Source organism: Oncorhynchus mykiss, chromosome 5, assembly GCF_057628025.1.
Source record: "Oncorhynchus mykiss isolate SJ-2025 chromosome 5, ASM5762802v1, whole genome shotgun sequence".
NCBI lineage: Eukaryota > Metazoa > Chordata > Actinopteri > Salmoniformes > Salmonidae > Oncorhynchus > Oncorhynchus mykiss.
The window spans coordinates 67,061,558-67,083,435 of record NC_143026.1 but is presented as its reverse complement, the minus strand read 5'-3'; the positions used below and the strand labels follow the sequence as shown (position 1 = coordinate 67,083,435).

At 44.7% G+C, this 21,878-nt stretch overlaps 1 protein-coding gene across 1 annotated transcript in view; it reads right to left on the bottom strand.

The window, feature by feature from the left end:
• The window catches only part of notch2 (notch receptor 2), a 57,424-nt gene that overhangs the window by 17,119 nt on the left and 18,427 nt on the right, over positions 1-21,878 (bottom strand). The window contains exons 2-11 of the mRNA XM_036978102.2: positions 19,252-19,333; positions 6,201-6,466; positions 5,564-5,905; positions 5,091-5,213; positions 4,690-4,923; positions 4,380-4,535; positions 4,045-4,230; positions 3,822-3,935; positions 3,610-3,723; positions 510-743 (exon numbers count right to left, since the gene is read on the bottom strand). Coding sequence (XP_036833997.1) covers positions 510-743; positions 3,610-3,723; positions 3,822-3,935; positions 4,045-4,230; positions 4,380-4,535; positions 4,690-4,923; positions 5,091-5,213; positions 5,564-5,905; positions 6,201-6,466; positions 19,252-19,333 — 1,851 coding nt within the window. The remainder of the gene's footprint in view (positions 1-509; positions 744-3,609; positions 3,724-3,821; positions 3,936-4,044; positions 4,231-4,379; positions 4,536-4,689; positions 4,924-5,090; positions 5,214-5,563; positions 5,906-6,200; positions 6,467-19,251; positions 19,334-21,878) is intronic.

The following is a 21,878-nucleotide window of genomic DNA, read 5'->3' as shown; positions in this document are numbered from 1 at the left end:
GCACTGGCCTGCACAAATCCCCCAGGCCAGGGCAGCGTACTGGGCAGAGCAGAGCTGGGCCTACCCTTATGACTGATCCCCTCCTGTCTGGGTGCTCTGAGCTGAGAGCTCTGCTCTACCCTGCTGGAAGCCACTTCTACTCCACAGAATAGAGTAGAAGCTGCTGGTGTTTCAAGTTCACAGGAGCACAGCACAGAGCTTTGGGGCTGACAGCACTGAGTGAGTAGCAGTTAAAGGGTCAGTTGGAGATAAATAACAAACACCAATTAAGTCATGGTCTTCTACAGTTTCACAAACTAGAAATCAGTCATGGTCTAGAGTCTAGACCAAAGTTTCACAAATAGATTGCAGACAGAGATGCACCGTCCACACCGCACAGTGTATGTGAGTTTTTTTGTTTGCCCAAACATTCTGTTATTGCACTGGTTTCCTCTTTATTACGAACGTTTTTGTAACCCAAAAACAAAGAAATACGATAAATATTTCACCCATTCTTTCGCTGCGCTCACCTGAGGTGCCAGGCAGACAGTTGCACTGGTACTTGTTGACCAGGTCGATGCAGCGTCCGCGGTTCTGGCAGGGGAGGCTGTGGCACTCCATGACCTGGATGTTACATATGGAGCCGGTGTAGCCCGGGTCGCAGTCACAGGAGAAGGTGGCGATGCCATCACGACACACACCATGGTGGCAGGGCTCCGGGTCACAGTCATCTATGTTCTCTTTACACAGTGGCCCATAGAAGCCTGGGGAGAGAAACCACACATTGAGTAATGGTTAAATATTCCCTGTGTTAAAGCTTTAGTTTAGACATCATGGTTTTAACATGCAAGAAATGTATATACATATACAGTTGAAGTCGGAAGTTCACATACACTTATTTTGGAGTCATTTAAACTCGTTTTTCAACCACTCCACAAATGTCTTGTTAACAAACTATAGCTTTGTAAAAGTCGGTTAGGACATCTACTTTGTGCAAGTCACTTTTCCAACAATTGTTTACAGACAGATTATTTCACTATATTTTTCAGTGGGTCAGATGTTTACATACACTAAGTTGACTGCGCCTTTAAACAGCTTGGAAAATTCCTGGCTTTAGAAGCTTCTGATAGGCTAATTGACATTATTTGAGTCAATTGGAGGTCCACCAGTGGATTTCAAGGCCTACCTTCAAACTCAGTGCCTCTTTGCTTGACATCAAGTGAAAATCAAAAATAAATCTTGTGGACCTCCACAAGTCTGGTTCATCCTTGGGAGTAATTTCCAAACGCCTGAAGGTACCACGCTCATCTGTACAAACAATAGTACGCAAGTATAAACACCATGAGACCACGCAGCCGTCATACCGCTCAGGAAGGAGACGCGTTCTGTCTCCTAGAGATGAACGTACTTTGATGCGAAAAGTGCAAATCAATCTCAGAACAACAGCAAAGGACCTTGTAAAGATCCTGGAGGAAACAGGTACAAAAGTATCTATATCCATAGTAAAACGAGTCCTATATCGACATAACCTGAAAGGTCACTCAGCAAGGAAGAAGCCACTGCTCCAAAACCGCCACGGGGGTGGCAGCATCATGTTGTGGGGGTGCTTTGCTGCAGGAGGGACTGGTGCGCTTCACAAAATAGATGGCATCATGAGGCAGGAAAATTATGTGGATATATTGAAGCAACATCTCAAGACATCAGTCAGGAAGTTAAAGCTTGGTCGCAAATGGGTCTTCCAAATGGGTAATGACCCCAAGCATACTTCCAAAGTTGTGGCAAAATGGCTTAAGGACAAAAAAGTCAAGGTATCGGAGTGGCCATCACAAAGCCCTGACCTCAATCCTATAGAAAATTTGTGGGCAGAACTGAAAAAGTGTGGGCAAGCAAGGAGGCCTACAAACCTGACTCAATTACACCAGCTCTGTCAGGAGGAATGGGCCAAAATTCACCCAACTTATTGTTGGAAGCTTGTGGAAGGCTACCCAAAATGTTTGACCCATGTTAAACAATTTAAAGGCAATGCTACCAAATACTAATTGAGTGTATGTAAACTTCTGACCCACTGGGAATGTGATGAAAGAAATAAAATATGAAATAAATCACTCTCTACAATTATTGACATTTCACATTCTTAAAATAAAGTGGTGATCCTAACTGACCTAAGACAGGGAATTTTTACTAGGATTAAATGTCAGGAATTGTGAAAAACTGAGTTAAAATGTATTCGGCTAAGGTGTATGTAAACTTCCGACTTCAACTGTGTGTGTGTGTGTGTGTATGTATGTATATATATATATATGTATACACACACACACACACACACACACAGTACCAGTCAAAAGCTTGGACACGCCTACTCATTCAAGGGTTTTTCGACATTTTACTATTTTTTACATTGTAGAATAATAGTGAAGACATCAAAACTATGAAATAACACATATGGAATATTGTATTAACCAAAACAATAGTTATAAAATATATTTTGATTTGTTTATTTGAGATTCTTCAAAGTAGCCACCCTTTGCCTTGATGACAGCTTTGCACATTCTTGGCATTCTCTCAACCAGCTTCATGAGGTAGTCACCCAGAGTGCATTTCAATTAACAGGTGTGTCTTGTTAAAAGTTCATTTGTGGAATTTCTTTCCTTCTTAATGCGTTTGAGACATTCAGTTGTGTTCTGACAGGGTACGGGTGTCTCAACGTCAACAGTGAACAGGCGACTCCGGGATGCTGGCCTTCTAGGCAGAATTCCTCTGTCCAGTATCTGTGTTATTTTGCCCACCTTCATCTTTTCTATTTATTGGCCAGTCTGAGATATGGCTTTTTCTTTGCAACTCTGCCTAGAAGGCCAGCATCCCGGAGTCGCCTCTTCACTGTTGACGTTGAGACTGGTGTTTTGCAGGTACTATTTAATGAAGCTGCCAGTTGAGAACTTGTGAGGCTTCTGTTTCTCAAACTAGACACTCTAATGCACTTGTCCTCCTGCTCAGTTGTGCACTGGGGCCTCCCAATCCTCTTTCTATTCTGGTTAGAGCCAGTTTGCGCTGTTCTGTGAAGGAAATGGTACACAGCGTTGTTCGAGATATTCAGTTTCTTGGCAATTTCTCGCATGGAATAGCCTTCATTTCTCAGAACAAGAATAGACTGACGAGTTTCAGAAGAAAGGTCTTTGTTTCTGGCCATTTTGAGCCTGTAATCGAACCCACAAATGCTGATGCTCCAGATACTCATCTAGTCTAAAGAAGGCCAGTTTTATTGCTTCTTTAAATCAGGACAACAGTTTTCAGCTGTTCTAACATAATTGCAAAAGGGTTTTCTAATGATCAATTAGGCTTTTAAAATGATAAACTTGGATTAGTTAACACACCGTGCCATTGGAACACAGGAGTGATGGTTGCTGATAATGGGCCTCTGAACACCTATGTAGATATTCCATAAAAAAAAATCTGCCGTTTCCTGCTACAAAAGTCATTTACAACATTAACAACGTCTACACTGTATTTCTGAACAATTTGAGGTTATTTTAATGGACAAAAAAAGGTGCTTTTCTTTCAAAAACAAGGGCATTTCTAAGTGACCCCAAACCTTTGAACATTAGTGCACACACACGCGCGCGCGGTTAGTACCTTCAGCACATTCACACTCGTATCCGTTGGGTCGGTCGATACACTTGGCCCCGTTGAGGCAGGGCGTGCTGGAACACTCGTCAATGTCGATCTGACACATCTCCCCACTGAATCCTAAAGGCCAGGGATGGAACTCAGCGTCAAATACTGTAGCTAGACACCTTCTGAAACACTATTGAGAAATGAATTTGATTAGAAAAAGGCAGACGAACCTAGAGGGCACTGGCAGACGTAGCGTTTGACTTGATCCAGACAGATCCCTTGGTTCAGACATGGAGAGCTGGCACACTCGTTGATGTCAATCTCACAGTGTGTTCCCTCAAATCCTGGAAACAGAGAGAGAATATTACACAACAGTATTGTGTGTGTGTATGTGTGTGTGTGTATGTGTGTGTGTGTGAGAAAGAGAGATAGGGAATCACTGATCACACTTACCTTCCATACAGATGCAGCTGTAGTCTCCTATGCGGTCCAGACAGGTGCCATCGTTCTGGCAGGGGCTGGAGACACACTCATTGATGTCTGTCTCACAGCGCGGCCCACCATAACCTCTTGCACAGTTACATGTGAACGAGCCATCCGTGTTCACACACAATCCTCCATGCTCACAGGGGTTTGGACCTGAGGGGAAGCCTGAGAGGTTAGTTAAACAGAACTATAAAGGAGTACAGAAAGTATCAAACAGAGAGGAAGGATACTTCTTACAGAATAGTCTGTATAGTCTATTCACAAAACACTTTGGGCATCATGTGCTTTGATCTGTCCCTCACCAATGATGCACTCGTTGATGTCGTCATTGCAGGTGCTTCCCTTGTAGCCTGGGGCACAGTTGCAGTTGAACATGCCGTTGATGGGGTTGGTGTCGCACTGTGCCCCGTCCCTGCACGGGCTACTGATGCAGGCATCGTTCACGTGGCACAGCAAACCTGGCAGGGAATATTCAACAGTCACTTGGCCTGTGTTTTCTGTGCTTATAGATTCCCCTTGGGGATTAATACACTATCTTTCTACTTATCCATTGATCAGTCTATAGGAGACAGCTGTATATGTCTACGCAGCAGACAGGCTGTTTGTCCACACCTGTCTTTCCGTAGGGGCAGACACAGAGGAAGGATGCCACACGGTCGATACAGGTGGAGCCCTTGGTGCAGGCAGCCGTAGCACAGTCATCTATGTTCTCAGAGCAGTCCAGGCCACTCCAGCCATTGACACACACACAGGTGTAGCTGCCCTGGATGTTGCTGCAGGTCCCCCCGTTCTGACACGTGTTGGGCTGCAGGCGACACTCATCCACATCCTCTGTACAGGACTGACCTGTTGGGGGTTTGGGGAAGAGAGTTGGACACGTGAGACAAGAGCAGAAAAAAGTCCCCCATTTAGACACAGAGAGAAACCACAGACAGACACAGAAACACAGACACTGAACAAAGAAGAAAAAAAGACAGACAGAAAAAAAATCATAGACTATTCTCTATACTTACCAGTCCATTCCGGGGGACATTTGCAATTGTAGGTATTGACGCCATCCATGCAGGTCCCTCCATTCCGGCAGTGATGGTCGGGGCAGTCGTCAATGTTGTTGTCACAGTTAGTCCCATTGAAACCTTCCATGAGAGTGTCAAAAATAGGAATGATACTTATTATTTCACTGCTATCAACCTGGCTGGCAACCTCTGTCATATCATGTATCAGTTATCATAGTGATAACAAGTTATAATGTAAAAAGATAACATGGGCTATGGTTGACAGTGCTTGTTGTGCCCATAGCTCTGCTGGGTACAGTAGGGTTTCAATACATGGTGAATAGTGTTGCAGCGCCAGCAGGATTCTAGTGCTTGCACCTCAAACATTGATTGCAACAATATGCTACAGGCCTCATGAAGCCGTTCTCTAGTTCTTTTCTCTCATTCTTTCTTTATTTCCTTCCTTCCTTCCCTCCCTCGGTCTCTCTTACCTGGCAGGCAGTGGCACCAGTAGCTGGTCTCAGAAGTCTGGCGACACGTGCCCCCATTGAGGCAGGGCGAGGGGGCGCAGGGGATGTAGGGGGTCTCACAGTGGCGGCCGGTGAACCCGGGGGCGCAGTTACACCTGTAGGAGCCGGGGGTGTTGACACACGCCCCTTGGTTCTGACACACCGGGGCAGAGGCAGCACACTCGTCAGTGTCGTTGAGGCAGCGAGGACCCCAGTAGCCTGGAGGACAGGTACAGCTGAACTTGTCCCCGGACAGAGAGCTGCAGGTGCCTCCGTTAGCACAGGGTCCTGGTAGACAGGTGTCCACACGCTCACATCGTATGCCTGGATGCACAGGGAGAGAGAGAGAGAGAGAGAGATGAGTGGGCTTATATAAGGTTATAAAACAGAAAAATAGAGGAAACAGAGCCTCATGTCCTTGTAACCTTGGTTACTTATCATGACCACAACATACAGTACAGAGTTATGATCAATGCAAAGGCCAAGAACTGTCCTGAACACGTGTACCAAACATATGATGACTAGTGGAAATAATGTATTGGGGTTTGGACTAGTGAACTGCACAGCACTTGTCAGGAATGGACTGTACAGTAGTACTTTGAGTCAGAGAGGAGCTGACCTGTCCATCCGTGAGCACACTGGCACTTGTACTTGTCGAGGGAGAGCAAGGTGCAGACTCCTCTGTTGGCACAAGGGTTGTTGGGATAGCAGGTGGAGTTCTGGGGGGTCTGACAGTGCTGCCCGGTGTAGCCCAGGGGACAGGAGCAGGTGGGGCTGCCCGGGATGCCCAACACAGCCACTGAGCAGTTCCCTCCATTCAGACAGTAACCAGGATGACACGGGTCTTTGTGATGGCAGTACTCACCCAGGAAGCCTGCGGCACACCTGTAGACAGAGGACAATAGGTGTTTTCTCAGCTAGCTACTACATTAAAGACAGCATATTATCAGCTATAGAAACATACACAACAAACACTATACATCAAAGAGGAAGAAAAGCAGTACTAGTGGACAGTACATGTCATAGTGTGAGAATCTTATATTGGAGAGGGTGTGTGTGATTCATACAGGGAAAATACTATTTGGACTAGTCATGTACATTTTGCTGGAGCTAAAACATTTGAAAAGAACTGAGTGGGGGAAAGGTTGACAGCAAGGTCAAGTTTTTGAAATATCAAAAAGCAGAAGGATGTGACGAGGTGGTTTTACATGGAAGTTACCCAAGTGGCAAAAACTAAAAACAAGAACAATCGTATGTGGAGTTGGACAAACACTTGGAACCTGTGTGTGTGTGTGTGTGTGTGTGTGTGTGTGTGTGTGTGTGTGTGTGTGTGTGTGTGTGTGTGTGTGTGTGTGTGTGTGTGTGTGTGTACTAGGTCACAAGACATAGGGAATACATTTCTCTTTTCTTCTCTCTCTGTAAAGTGATTTAACCACATGACGAACAGCACAGAGGGAATTACAATATTGCACAAGAGGAAAAATGAAAACCTGCACTCCACCCGTTCTATCCCCTACCCCTGTCCCACCACCCCCTACTTTCACTTTCCGCTTCTCTCGGTCTGACATTTCCCTCTCAGTTTGTCTCTTTCTATTTGGCAGTGTAATTTGTACTGTAGTCAGCTAGACGTGTGTATTTAAGTCTCGTATTTTGTCTTGGTTGTGTCTGTATTTTCTAAAGCTCTATCTGCGGGTTGTGGTCAGAGACTGATGTTGAAGCATCATCAGTGGTCAGTCACCCTGCTCTAGACAGACACTGTCTCAGGGGCCTTTTGCTCCTCAGTGCTGTTGAGTGTGTGTGTGTGTCTGGCACACTGCCAACATATTGTGGAGAGACTCTCAGCCATAGAGTGAACTGCTGCCTCAGATACAGGCCACCACACCTATCTCCCTGAGGAGGCTCAGGTAACAGACGACAGGAACACAAACACAGCCTTTTCACATCTCACCCCCCCATACTAGAGGTCGACCGATTAATCGGAGTGGCAGATTTTTTTTTTACACCTTTATTTAATCTTTATTTAACTAGGCAAGTCGGTTAAGAACCAATTCTTATTTTCAATGACGGCCTATGAACTGTGGGTTAACTACCTCGTTCAGGGGCAGAACGACAGATTTTCACCTTGTCAGCTCGGGGGATCCAATCTTGCAACCTTACAGTTAACTAGTCCAACGCAATAACGACCTGCCTCTTGTTGCACTCCACAAGGAGACTGCCTGTAAATTGCTAGCTAGCATTAAACTTATCTTATAAAAAAACAATCAATCAATCATAATCACTAGTTAACTACACATGGTTGATGATATTACTAGATATTATCTAGCGTGTCATGCATATAATCTGACTGAGCATACAAGTATCTAAGTATCTGACTGAGCGGTGGTAGGCAGAAGCAGGCGCGTAAACATTAATTCAAACAGCACTTTCGTGCGTTTTGCCAGCAGCTCTTCGTTGTGCGTCAAGCATTGTGCTGTTTATGACTTCAAGCATATCAACTCCCGAGATGAGGCTGGTGTAACCGAAGTGAAATGGCTGGCTAGTTAGCTCGCGCTAATAGCGTTTCAAACGTCACTCGCTCGCTCTGAGCCTTGGAGTGGTTGTTTCCCTTGCTCTGCATGGGTAACGCTGCTTCGAGGGTGGCTGTTGTCATTGTGTTCCTGGTTTAAGCCCAGGGAGGAGCGAGGAGAGGGACGGAAGCTATACTGTTACACTGGCAATACTAAAGTGCCTATAAGAACATCCAATAGTCAAAGGTTAATGAAATACAAATGGTATAGAGGGAAATAGTCCTATAATTCCAATAATAACTACAACCTAAAACTTCTTACCTGGGAATATTGAATACTCATGTTAAAAGGAACCACCAGCTTTCATATGTTCTCATGTTCTGAGCAAGGAACTTAAACGTTGGCTTCCTTACATTGCAAATATTGCACTTTTACTTTCTTCTCCAACACTTTGTTTTTGCATTATTTAAACCAAATTGAACATGTTTCGTTATTTATTTGAAGCTAAATTGATTTTATTTATGTATTATATTAAGTTAAAATAAGTGTTCATTCAGTATTGTTGTAATTGTCATTGTGTCGCGCTGCATGAGGCATAATCGGTCGACCTCTACCCCATACACACAGTTTTTCAAACCGGTAATATTTTTTCCCCTGCAGATAATTGACAGACAAACATGCAGGACCACAGTAAATGAGAATCATTTGAATCTTTTTTAAATAGAGTCTCACACATACTATATTTATTCTGCACTAAATGCAGCTTGAAAATATTAGGTTGAGAGAGCATGGGAAACTCCAGCTGTCATGATTAATGACAGAGAGAAGCCCAGAATAGATCAATAGAAAGTGTGTGTTGTCTTCACCCAAGTATTCATCACACAGTCCGAGGGTTCACACACCTGTTTTAACACACTTGTTGTTTCACACACACAACCTCTAGAAAGACAAGGAAAACAGATCTTCAAAGAGCTGTGACTTCTTCACCTCACCTCTCTCCGATTGGACATGCTCCACAGGCATAGCTACTTCCCCAGAACTCCTCCCCATCCCTCCATCTTGTCTCCTCCCTGTCTCAGCACTTCTCTCCAGTTACACTATCCACACCATCGACAGGCTGTACTAAGAGGTATCGCAACAATACTAATGCCCTGGGAATGTGCACTCCCCTCTACTCCATGACAACCTCTCAACCCTCTGAAAGAATGATGACACGGCCCCTGCTCCCCTAACATAGATCACATTAGCAGCCTGTCAAACAAAGCCGACCATGTCCACGTTAGTGTTCGTTTTATGTTTCAGCAGTAAGACCTATACTGTATGATTAAAGGGAACAATATGTTTTACTGTGTAGATGGCTATAAACTAATGTGCACTTATTTGAAAAATCTGTCTGAAATTTAACAGTGTTGAAAGAAAAGATGACATAAATTTGATTGAATTAAATTGGTATTATCAAACCGGTGTTGACAAAATGAAATGTCACAGCGTCAGCGATACATAGGTTGTCCTTCAGGTTTTTGTGCTCTATTCAATTACACTGAACAAAAATATAAACACAACATGTCAAGTGTTGATCCCATGTTTCATGAGTGAAAATGAAAGATACCAGAAATGTTCCATACACACAAAAAGCTTATTTCAATAAAATGATGTGCACAAATGTGTTTACATCCCTGTTACTGAGCATTTCTCCTTTGCCAAGATAATCCATCCATCTGACAGGTGTGGCATATCAAGAAGTTGAGTAAGCAGAATGATCATTGCACAGGTGCACCTTATTCTGGGGACAATAAAAGGCTACTCTAAAATGTGCAGTTGTGTCACACAACACAATCCCACAGATGTCTCAAGTTTTGAGGAAGTATGCAACTGACATGCTGACTGCAGGAATGTCCACCAGAGCTGTTGCCAGAGAATTTAATATTAATTTCTCTACCATAAGCCACCTACAACATACAGTGCCTTGCAAAAGTATTCGGCCCCCTTGAACTTTGCGACCTTTTGCCACATTTCAGGCTTCAAACATAAAGATATAAAACTGTATTTTTTTGTAAAGAATCAACAACAAGTAGGACACAATCATGAAGTGGAATGACATTTATTGGATATTTCAAACTTTTTTAACAAATCAAAAACTGAAAAATTGGGCGTGCAAAATTATTCAGCCCCTTTACTTTCAGTGCAGCAAACTCTCTCCAGAAGTTCAGTGAGGATCTCTGAATGATCCAATGTTGACCTAAATGACTAATGATGATAAACCTGTGTGTAATCAAGTCTCCGTATAAATTTTTCAGTTTTTGATTTGTTAAAAAAGTTTGAAATATCCAATAAATGTCGTTCCACTTCATGATTGTGTCCCACTTGTTGTTGATTCTTCACAAAAAAATACAGTTTTATATCTTTATGTTTGAAGCCTGAAATGTGGCAAAAGGTCGCAAAGTTCAAGGGGGACGAATACTTTCGCAAGGCACTGTAGTTGTAGAGAATTTGTAAGAATGTCCAACCGGCCTAACAACCGCAGACCACATGTATGGCGTTGTTGCTGATGTCAATATTGTGAACAGAGTTCCCCATGGTGGCGGTGGGTTATGGTATGGGCAGGCCTAAGCTACGGACAACGAACAAAATTGCATTTTATCAATGGCAATTTGAATGCACAGATACCATGACGAGATCCTGAGGCCCATTGTTGTACCATTCATCCCCTGCCATCCCCTCATGTTCCGGCATGATAATGCACAGCCCCATGTTGCAAGGATCTGTACACAGTTCTTCCATGGCCAGCATACTCACCAAACGTGTCCCCAATTGAGCCTGTTTGGGATGCTCTAGATTGATGTGTAAGACAGCGTGTTCCAGTTCCCGCCAATATCCAGCAACTTCACACAGCCATTGAAGAGGAGTGGGACAACATTTTACAGGCCACAATCAACAGCCTGATCAACTCTATGTGAAGGAGATGTGTCGCGCTGCATGAGGCAAATGGTGGTCACACCAGATTTAATTTCAATTGAAGGATTTCCTTATATCAACTGTAACTCTCTTTGAAATTGTTGCATGCTGCACTTCAGTATAATATTGCCCCTAACCAAATCAGTACCTATCCCTTGCAACAGAAGAACAAGGCTGTGCATGACACATATCATTACTATTAGGGGAGAGGACCTAAAATGACTTACACTGAGTGTACAAAACATTAGGAACATCTGCTCTTTCCATGACAATGACTGACCAGGTGAATCCAGGTGAAAGCCATGATCCCTTATTGATGTCATCTGTTAAATAAACTTCAATCAGTGTAGATGAAGGGGAGGAGACAGGTTAAAGAAGGATTTTTAAGCCTTAAGTCATTTGAGACATGGATTGTGTGTGTGCCATTCAGAGGGTAAATGGGCAAGACAAAATACTGAAGTGCCTTTGAACGGGTTAAGGTAATACGTGACAGGCACACAGTTGAGTGTATCAAGAACTGCAACACTGCTGGGTTTTTCCACACTCAACCGTTTCCATCAAGAATTGTCCACCACCCAAAGGACATCCAATCAACTTGACACAACTGTGGGAAGCATTAGAGTCAACACGGGCCAGCATCCCTGTGGAACGCTTTCAATGGCTGTGAAAGTTCATGTCCGTCAAATTGAGGCTGTTCTGAGGGCAAAAGGGATGCGACTCAATAGGAAGGTGTTTCCTAATTTTTGATATACTCAGTGTATATAATACAACAAAACATGTTGGCCTGTGGAGTCTGTTCACAGAAATGTTGAACAAATACATTTTTTTGAACTCGAACAAAAAAATAAATTGTATAAATCATGCACAAAGCCCTTCAGTCAAATAGGGTCCAGACTGCTCCTCACCACATAGCTAGACTGTAGTCAGCTCTACTTTCAGGAATAACCCAGAGTTTCTGCAGCCAAACTCATCTATAGGATTCTTTGTTAACCTCAATGTGGGATTTTTCTTTCCCTCCCCGTTTCCTTCTCTCAGTTCAGTTCCCTGCAGCTTTCCTCTCTCTTCTCGTGGTGTCAGGTTTCTACAGCTGGTTCACATTAGAGGCCCCGTCCAGTCCCTGCACCCCCTCTCCCTCTACCTCTGGCTCTCCGATGGCTGACCTCTCCCGGTCCTGTCCACTGGGGCGTGGGTGAGGGCTAAAGGGAGGATTTCGCCTCTCTAACTCTCTCATTTATCCCCGCCCGCTCACTAATGCCTAATAGCTCTGTCATGCCCTCCTCCTCTCTTCTCTCCCTCTGGCCATCACACACTGACTGGGCTGCACAAACAGAGTTCCTGTTCACATTTCACACTCGACTCATTAGCTTTGGCTGGTTGGACTGGAGCGTAGGTGGACTCTCTGGTGCAAGTATGTAGTATATATTCTACAGTAGAGAGTAAAAATTCAAAACCAAAAATGATGGTGTAGGTTGAAAATATTGGGAGATGTGTGCCTCTTTTTAGAAGATCTAGGCCAGGGGTGTCAAACTCATTTTTCCCCGGGGGCCACATTTGGTATTCAATGAGGTCTGGAGGTCCACACTGAAAATGTGCTATATTTCCTAGCTGTAAAAATTGAATCACAGAATCATCCTTGTGGGACTGTGTGATCTAGGCTATATGACACTCCATGGGCATAATAGAAAAGGTATTGCTTTTCTTGGCTTCTTTACAATAAAACTCTCCCATTCCTTTTTGCTCACTGCATTCTACGCTCTTTACTCAGAAGACATGTCAGAGTGGTATTTTTGGAAGCAAACACTTGGTCTCGTTCAGCTTCAGCTTTAACCTATTTTCATAAAGAGAAGAAAGAAAGGCTGCAAAAACAACACGACTGATGGGGGGGAAAGGGGGAGGGGTGCGAATGGAAAGTAATTAATAGAGAGAGAAAAAGGGTGGATTGCGGGGAGACGGGAGAGGGGAATGAAAGGCGGAAGAGAGGAGAGAAAAAGAGACTGTTGGAGGGTGGAGTCCAATGTTGGGCTGTGTGGTAAAATAGCAAACTGTATTTAAAAGCACACTCCAAAAGAATCAAGATCTGACAGACAGAAGGAGGAATCCATTTTGAGTCTGTATGCTCCATCTGCTTTCCTCTGTTGTGTGGTGCCATTTAGTTATTAAGGTCTAGGAGGCCTACATATTTCATTGAGGTCATACAACCACTGGGCCTTTGAAAAGGCTCTCATTTTAAACTTCACATGGTTAGCCCAGCTTAACTGTACTGGCTTCAGAGATGGGACATTAGACCACAGTGGGATGGCTTCAGAGTGGCTTCACCTCTTCATTATTGTCATTATCACCACAGATCTTTGTCACAGAGTTCCACTTGTCACTGCAGTGTCTTGTGGGTTTAGAATCTGGTTGTTATATTCCCCACTATTCTGTAAGTCTTCCTCCCATTGAGGGTGAGAGTGGGTGGTGGGGGTGCATGTGGGAGGTGGGGGTGCATGTGTGTGTGTGTGGCAGGAACAAACACACACCCTCAAAAGGGACAGTCCCTCTTGGCTAGCGGGTCATGTTGACAAGAGTTGATAATGATGAATGGTCTCATCTCCACCCCGTCCTGAACCTTCCCATAGACCATACACACAGCCCCCAGTCATACCCCTCCCTAACATCCACCAACACCCCTGCTGGCAGACCTCTTCCTAGCCCTCTGTGCCAGCCACACTTCAGCTCTTTCCCTGCTTGACTGTCCCAGTGCCAGGCCAGCCACTCCCTAGTCTCAAGGTGCCCTTGGGCCTGGCTTTAGCCTCTTATCTGTGTGGTTCCACACTATCAATGCATATAGTTGAGCTGTGGTGGTAAGAGGACTGTGATGACTCGAGAGTAGGAAGAGAAAAATCAACGCCTTGGGTTTGTTTCTTCAAAATCACAGGGTTTTATTGACTTAGGTTTTGGTCATGTGTTTGCCTGGCCACTCAGTGTGTGTGCGTGTTATCAGCTACTGCGGCTGTATGCTTGCTAGTCTGCTGGAGTGGAGTAGAGGTATGGAGTAGAGTGCAGTGAAAGGAGTGAGGAAGTGATTGAGCTACAGCAGTGCTCTGCCACTCTGCTCTCCCTCCTTACTGCTAGAGTTTCTGGTTCTCTCCTGTTTCACCTGAGGCTGTGTGATGCTCCATTGGGATAGGAAATCACATCATGGCTCTCTGCAGGGAAAGGACTGACAGACATGTAGAAAGGGGGTAACGTTAAGTCAGTGGGACAAAGACAAGGGGTAACAGAGTGATTGAGGGACTGAGACAGAGATACAAAAAGTAGGGTGGAGGGGTTAAATGAAAAGAAAGGGAGGAGATGGTGGGAATAATGAAAAGGGAGATACATTGAGGGAGAGAGAGAGCAAAGGATTAAGAAGCCAGGCAAGTTGTGTCCAGAGGCATCTAGCCCGGCAGACTGAGAGATGACTGACGGACAGAGTGATGAGTGAGGGGCAGTGACAGGGTAATTTCTCTCTCCCCTCCTCCCCACCGCTCATCAGCGACGAGTCTGCTCTGAGATACTCTCCTCAAATTACTGCTAAAGAGACATCCTCCTTTCTTTACTCTCTCTTTCTTCCTCCCTCTGCCCCAAGGCAAATTCTACTTGTCAGGTCAAACAAACTACACACTAAATTATCTAGCCAGAAAAGAAAGAGAGACCAAGAGAGTAAGAGGAGAAATAATCAGTTTGCACCATGGCACTGCAGTAGACAAAGGGATTTTGTTCAGCAAAGAAAAAAAAGTTTGGATGCCATCACTCGCCCTAGGGTTGCTGTGCTCAGGTACTAGGCTCTTGTATCTTGCGAATGTTCCTAAAAACAGGAACATCCTCCAACGGCCATTCTCTTTGGGCCTTATTGGTCTAGCGTAGCTTATGTTTTCTAAATGTTAAGATCAACACTGTGCTGTGACATATAGGTACACTTGGGCCCAGGCTCAACGGACAGGCGACACAAAACACACAGCGGTGACACACGCCTCTTTCACACACCCTGGCTGAAGGTTTGTAGTCCCACCGGTCCAACAGCTGAAACACACCCTGCTCTGCCAACCAGCCAGCCTGCCTCTCCCTCCCTCCCTCCCAGACTGCCAGCCAGCCCCTCCCTCCCAGACTCTGCTCTGCCAGCCAGCCAACCAGCCTCTCCCTCCCAGACTCATCTCTCTCATACGTTCCCAGTAAGCAAAAAGATAGAGAGAGAGGAATGCTTGGGTGTCACCTCAATGAAAAAGCATTACTAAGCATCAGCTGAATGTACCCCTATCTCCTTATCTGTATCCTCCTGTTCCCTTCTCTGTATCCACCTGTTCCCTTATCTGTATCCTCCTGTTCCATTATCTGTATCCTCCTGTTCCCTTATTTGTATCCTCCTGTTCCCTTATCTGTATCCTCCTGTTCCCTCCTCTGTATCCTCCTGTTCCCTTCTCTGTATCCTCATGTTCCCTTCTCTGTATCCTCCTGTTCCCTTCTCTGTATCCTCCTGTTCCCTTCTCTGTATCCTCCTGTTCCCTTCTCTGTATCCTCCTGTTCCCTTCTCTGTATCCTCCTGTTCCCTTATTTGTATCCTCCTGTTCCCTTATCTGTATCCTCCTGTTCCCTCCTCTGTATCCTCCTGTTCCCTTCTCTGTATCCTCATGTTCCCTTCTCTGTATCCTCCTGTTCCCTTCTCTGTATCCTCCTGTTCCCTTCTCTGTATCCTCCTGTTCCCTTCTCTGTATCCTCCTGTTCCCTTCTCTGTATCCTCCTGTTCCCTTCTCTGTATCCTCCTGTTCCCTTCTCTGAATTATCCTGTTCCCTTCTCTGAATCCTCCTGTCCATTTGCACAAAAGCCAACAGGCAGCCATCAATCCGCCTTCAAGCACATTTCAGCCTGCCTTCCTCGTCCCCTGCCAATGTCCGGTCTTGTCCAAAAGACAACATGTCAACACAACAGTAGTCATCATAATTATCTCTCTCACCCCTGGGCTGCTCAACAGTCCATAATTACACATGTCTTGAGGGGGAATGGAAGGTCGCTGTTTATTTTTCACTGCTTGCCTTTTAATATGTTGGAAGTCTAATAAATACATAATGGGATTTTCACACAATGACTCTTTTGAGGTCGGCCGGCGGGAAGGAGCCGTGACTGTGTGACGACGGCACATAGACTGATTGGTTAATCAGTCTAACAGTTGCCCTGCTCTCGGTCACCTGACTGGCCTTGGACTGAAAGACTCCTCTCTTCAGGAGGCGCAGCCCGCTGCCAGGCCCCTCAGCCTTCACATACTCAACTCTGCTGCTACCGTTATCATCATAGACATTCAATATGGGACAAAGGAGTACATTTATATTTTTAGATAATAGAGAAGAGGGACAAACTCGAATGTTGAAACTTCCCTCTGGGGCAGTCAATGCCAGTTACTCAATAGTCACCCTTAAAACCAGTGTGTTTGACTCAAGTTCAGTGTTATTTTCCTTCGGCTCCCTTATCCTCCTAGTCGTTCTCATTACAACCACTGATGGTAAAAAGCTACCAAGGTCACTGTCGTGTTCTAGACCAGGAGAAGACACACAATGGACTCCCTACACCTGTAGAGTAACATACACTATATATACACAAGTATGTGGACACCAGTTCAAATGAGTGGATTTGGCTATTTCAGCCACACCCGTTGCTGACACGTGTATAAAATCGAGCACACAGCCATAGATAAACATCGAAAGTAGAATGGCCTTCAACGTGGCATTGTCATAGAATGCCACCTTTCCAAAAAGTCAGATGTCTGCCCTGCTAGAGCTGCCCCAGTCAACTGTAACTACTGTTAATGTGAAGTGGAAATGTCTAGGAGCAACAATGGCTCAGCCACAACATGGTAGGCCACACATGCTCACAGTAAGAGACCGGCGAGTACTGAAGTGTGTAACTCGTAAAAATCATCTGTCCTCGATTGCAACACTCACTACCGAGTTCCAAACTGCCTCTGGAAGCAACGTCAGCACAATAACTGTTCATCGGGAGCTTCATGAAATGGATTTCAATGGCCAAGCAGCTGCATACACAAGCCTAAGATCACCACACGCAATGCCAAGCGTCGGCTGAAGTGGTGTAAAGCTCGCCGCCATTGCTCTCTGGAGCAGTGGAAACACGTTCTCTGGAGTGATGAATCACGCTTCACAATATGGCAGTCCGAAGGACAAATCTGGGTTTGACAGATGCCTAAAGAACGCAACCTGCCCCAATGCATAGCACCAACTGTAAAGTTTGGTGGCGGAGGAATAATGATCTGAGGCTGTTTTTCATGGATTTGGCTAGGCCCCTTAGTTCCAGTGAAGGGAAATCTTAGTGCTACAGCATACAATTAAATTCTAGACGATTCTGTGATTCCAACTTTGTCACATCAGTTTGGGGGAAGGCCCTTTGATGTTTCAGTGTGACAATGCCCCCGTGCACAAAGTGAGGTCCATACAGAAATTGTTTGTCGAGATCGGTGTGGAAGAACTTGACTGTCCTGCCCAGAGATCTGACCTCAAGCCCATCGAAGTCCCCTCAGTAATGTTCCAACATCTAGTGGAAAGCCTTCCCAGAAGAGTGGAGGCTGTTACAGCAGCAAAGGGGGGGACCAACTCCATATTAATGCCCATGATTTTGGAATGAGATGTTTGACGAGCAGGTATCCACATTCTTTTGGTCATGTAGTGTATTTGCAAACATTGATTATAGCCTAGATGTTTTCTATTTATTTTGAAAGCAGCAAACCTTTGGGAACAGAAACAGAGTGTGATTCACATACCATTAAATGAAACGTAATAGGCTTATGATCCAGCTGTGTGCTTCCATAATTGGTGATCAGATTGGGAGTATCTGTTCTTTCTCTGCTAAGGTCATAATTACAAGCACTTTCAAAGGAATTAGGTTTAGGACTATGTCATGACAAACCTAAATAACTACAGACCTTTACAGAACAAGGCAATTCCATGGTAACAGAGTGACACAGACTCAGATTTTTCACTGTAAAATGTATGTCAAATAAAAACCAATGATTGCAAAGTTAAAATTGTATGGTTTGTTTATGCAAAAGGTCTACTTAACAATTTCCAATGAAAATTAGGTAGCACTGTACTTGACATCCAGCCACCTAACACATTATGACACAGTCAATACCATGTCTTTATGTCATAACAGCTGACATAACCTGTCATAATATGGTCATAACACCGTCACAACATATATTTAGACCTGCATTATTTTATGGCTGGTTATGACACCTACATAAGTGTCAAAACTCACAAAACCTACCACACAAGGCAAAACATTCCATTACACCATAACCTACTTGTCAACAGTATGTTTATGTTATATACAATTTTCTGAAATGTACCATATTAAATAACCATTGTAATTGCGCACACATTGATGTCAGACATGCACCTACCCTAATGCATATTTCAGGAGCAGGACAAGACACCCTCTTTTTGACTGATGATTGACATAAGGACATGTACGTGATAGGCCTATCTGGCTTATATGATTATGCTGGTCATAATGCTTATTGACAGTGTCATAAAGTGTATTTTCTTAGTCCAAGTAAAGTGACACAGGATGGTCATAATGATGGAGTTGGTGTCATACAAAGCCACGCAGTCGTGAGTGAACATGGAGTACTGCAGAGGGCTGAGGACATACCCCTGGGGGGCCCCTGTGTTAAGAGAAGAACTTGAAGAACAGTGCAGATGCAAGGTTTGGTAACAGAATGACTGTTAGTGCTGTTGGTGCCGGTATTCTGTTATCAAACTTTGCATCTGCACTGTTCTTCAAGTAAATGTGTTTTTGTCAAATTTTATGTGGAAAATGTTTAATTTTGCAATCATTGGGTTCTGTTTCACATACATTTTAAAGTGAAAAGTCAGTCTCAGTGTCACTCTGTTAATGTGGAATTCCCCAACATTAAAAAGCAATACCCTATCTGGATTTAGACAGTGAATGATAGTGTTACCAATGAATACAGTGGCAGAGTCACTAATTTGGCAACAACAACTTGGGAGATCCCCCGAGATCTCTTTGGAGGTATATGTTTTGGTGGTGCTCTCCGTGTTGGTTTTAGTCAGTGTTCCCTGTGCCTGTGGAAAGATGGGGTTGGATTTATCCCCTGGGTTGGGTTAGTCCTGGAATCAACAATCAGCTGAGGGGTTCCTCCTCAGCCAAGCCAGTCTTACCTGCAGTACCCTGTCCCGTTGGTGAAGGTGGCACACGTAGCATTGTTCACACACGGCTTAACAGCATCCAGACACTGAAGAGCTGTAACAGACAGGAATACAACAAGAATAGGGTTTAATGGTTGGAACTGGGTTACCAAAATTTACTGGGATTTTCCATCCAAACCCACTCCCCTTTCCCGGGATAAATAATAAATAATGCTATTGATATTTTTCTATAGGCCTTCCAATATCTGTTTATTCAGAACCCTCTTGAAAACATACACTATATATACAAAAGTATGTGGACATCCCTTCATATTAGTGAATTCGGCTATTTCAGCCACACCCGTTGCTGACAGGTGTATAAAATCGAGCACACAGCCATAGATAAACATCGCCATAGACAAAAATTGGCAGTCGAATGGTCTTACTGAAGAGCTCAGCGACTTTCAACGTGGCGGGCCTCCCGGGTGGCGCAGTGGTTAAGGGCGCTGTACTGCAACACCAGCTGTGCCATCAGAGTCCCTGGGTTCACGCCCAGGCTCTGTCGTAACCGGCCGCGACCGGGAGGTCCGTGGGGCGACGCACAATTGGCCTAGCGTCGTCCGGGTTAGGGAGGGATTGGTCGGTAGGGATCTCCTTGTCTCATTGCGCACCAGCGACTCCTGTGGCGGGCCGGGCGCAGTGCGCGCTAGCCAAGGTTGCCAGGTGCACGGTGTAGCCTCCGACACATTGGTGCGGCTGGCTTCCGGGTTGGATGCGCGCTGTGTTAAGAAGCAGTACGGCTGGTTGGGATGTGTATCGGAGGACGCATGGCATTCAGCCTTCGTCTCTCCCGAGCCCGTACGGGAGTTGTAGCAATGAGACAAGATAGTAGCTACTACAACAATTGGATACCACAAAATTGGGGAGAAAAAGGGGTAAAAAAAAATTTTTTAAATGTAAAAAAGACTTTCAACGTGGCACCGTCTTAGGATGCCACCTTTCCAACAAGTCAGTTTGTAAAATGTCTGCCCTGCTAGAGCTGCCCCGGTCAACTGTAAGTGCTGTTATTGTAAAGTGGAAAAGTCTAGGAGCAACAATGGCTCAGCTGCAAAGTGGTAATCCACACAAGCTCATAGAATGGGACACGTCTGTCCTCGGGTTGCAATGCTCACTACCTAGTTCCAAACTGCCTCTGGAAGCAACGTCAGCACAAGAACGGTTCATTGAGAGCTTCATGAAATGGTTTTCCATGGCCAAGCAGCCGCACACAAGCCTAAGACCCCCATGTGCAATGCTAAGTGTCAACTGGAATGGTGTGAAGCCGACATTGGACTCTGGAGCAGTGGAAACGCATTCTCTGGAGTGATGAATCACGCTTCACCACCTGGCAGTCCGACGGACGAATCTGAAATTGGCTGATGCCAGAAGAACGCTACTTGCCCCAATACATACTGCTAACTGTAAAGTTTGAAGGAAGAGGAATAATGGTCTGGGGCTGTTTTTCATGGTTCGGGCTAGGCCCCTTAGTTCCAGAGGGAAATCTTAACTCTACAGCATACGACGACATTCTAGACGATTCTATGCTTCCAACTTTGTGGCAACAGTTTGGGGGAAGGCCCTTTGTGCACAGAAGCATTGACATGCTGAAACAGGAAAGCGAGGGCCGTACAGAAATGGTTTGTCGAGATCAGGGTGGAAGAACTTGACAGGCCTGCACAGAGCCCTGACCTCAACCCCATCGAACACATTTGGAATGAATTGCGAGCCAGGCCTACTCACCCAACATCAGTGCCCAATCTCACTAATGCTCTTATGGCTGAATGGAAGGAAGCAAGTCAACACAGCAATGTTCCAACATCTACTAGAATGCCTTCCCATAAGAGTGGAGGCTGTTATGACAGCAAAAGGGAGGACCAACTCCATATTAATGGCAATGATTTTGGAATGAGATGTTCGACAAGCAGGTGTCCACATACTGTAGTGTAGATCAAATTATCCTAATATATATTTCAACAGTCTTATACCAATCAAACTCATGTATAACTCACCAGTACTGCAAAACCCATCCCCAGGGGATCATAGCAACATAGGAAACTACTAGAGCCAGATAGCTCAGCGAGTGAACACACAGCAGACAGAGACATCAGTGACCACAAAGCTCATTTATCTGGCTGCCAATCAGACACTTAGGCCCAAACACATCCTCTATCGTGTGGTGAGGATTCAACCAGAGACTAAACTCAAGTGGTTCTGATGAATACCAGGTGGTGGCACATGCCAAATAGAATGATGATGTTACTTGCCAATATAAATGTTCAAATTTAATATGAGCGCTGATAGTGTTGATTAAACTCAAGGTATGAAAAAAGCTGACAGCATTTCAGATCACCATGTATGCACCATTCTAAAAATGTGTATTTTCAACAGGAAGGAACAGAACATGCATTTGTAAAAATCTTTAGCTGCTAGAAAGACAACGTTAAAAAATAAAGTGTAAGCCTTTTAAATTGATGCCTAATTTAGTGTGGTCTAAGTATTTGCCTGGGGTTCACTGCCATAATCAACCAGTGGATGAGTCACTGCCAAAACCCAGAGGGAGCTTTTCCAGGAAGAAAGAGGGCAGGTCAGACGACTTCACAGCAACGCCAACCCTTGTGTGA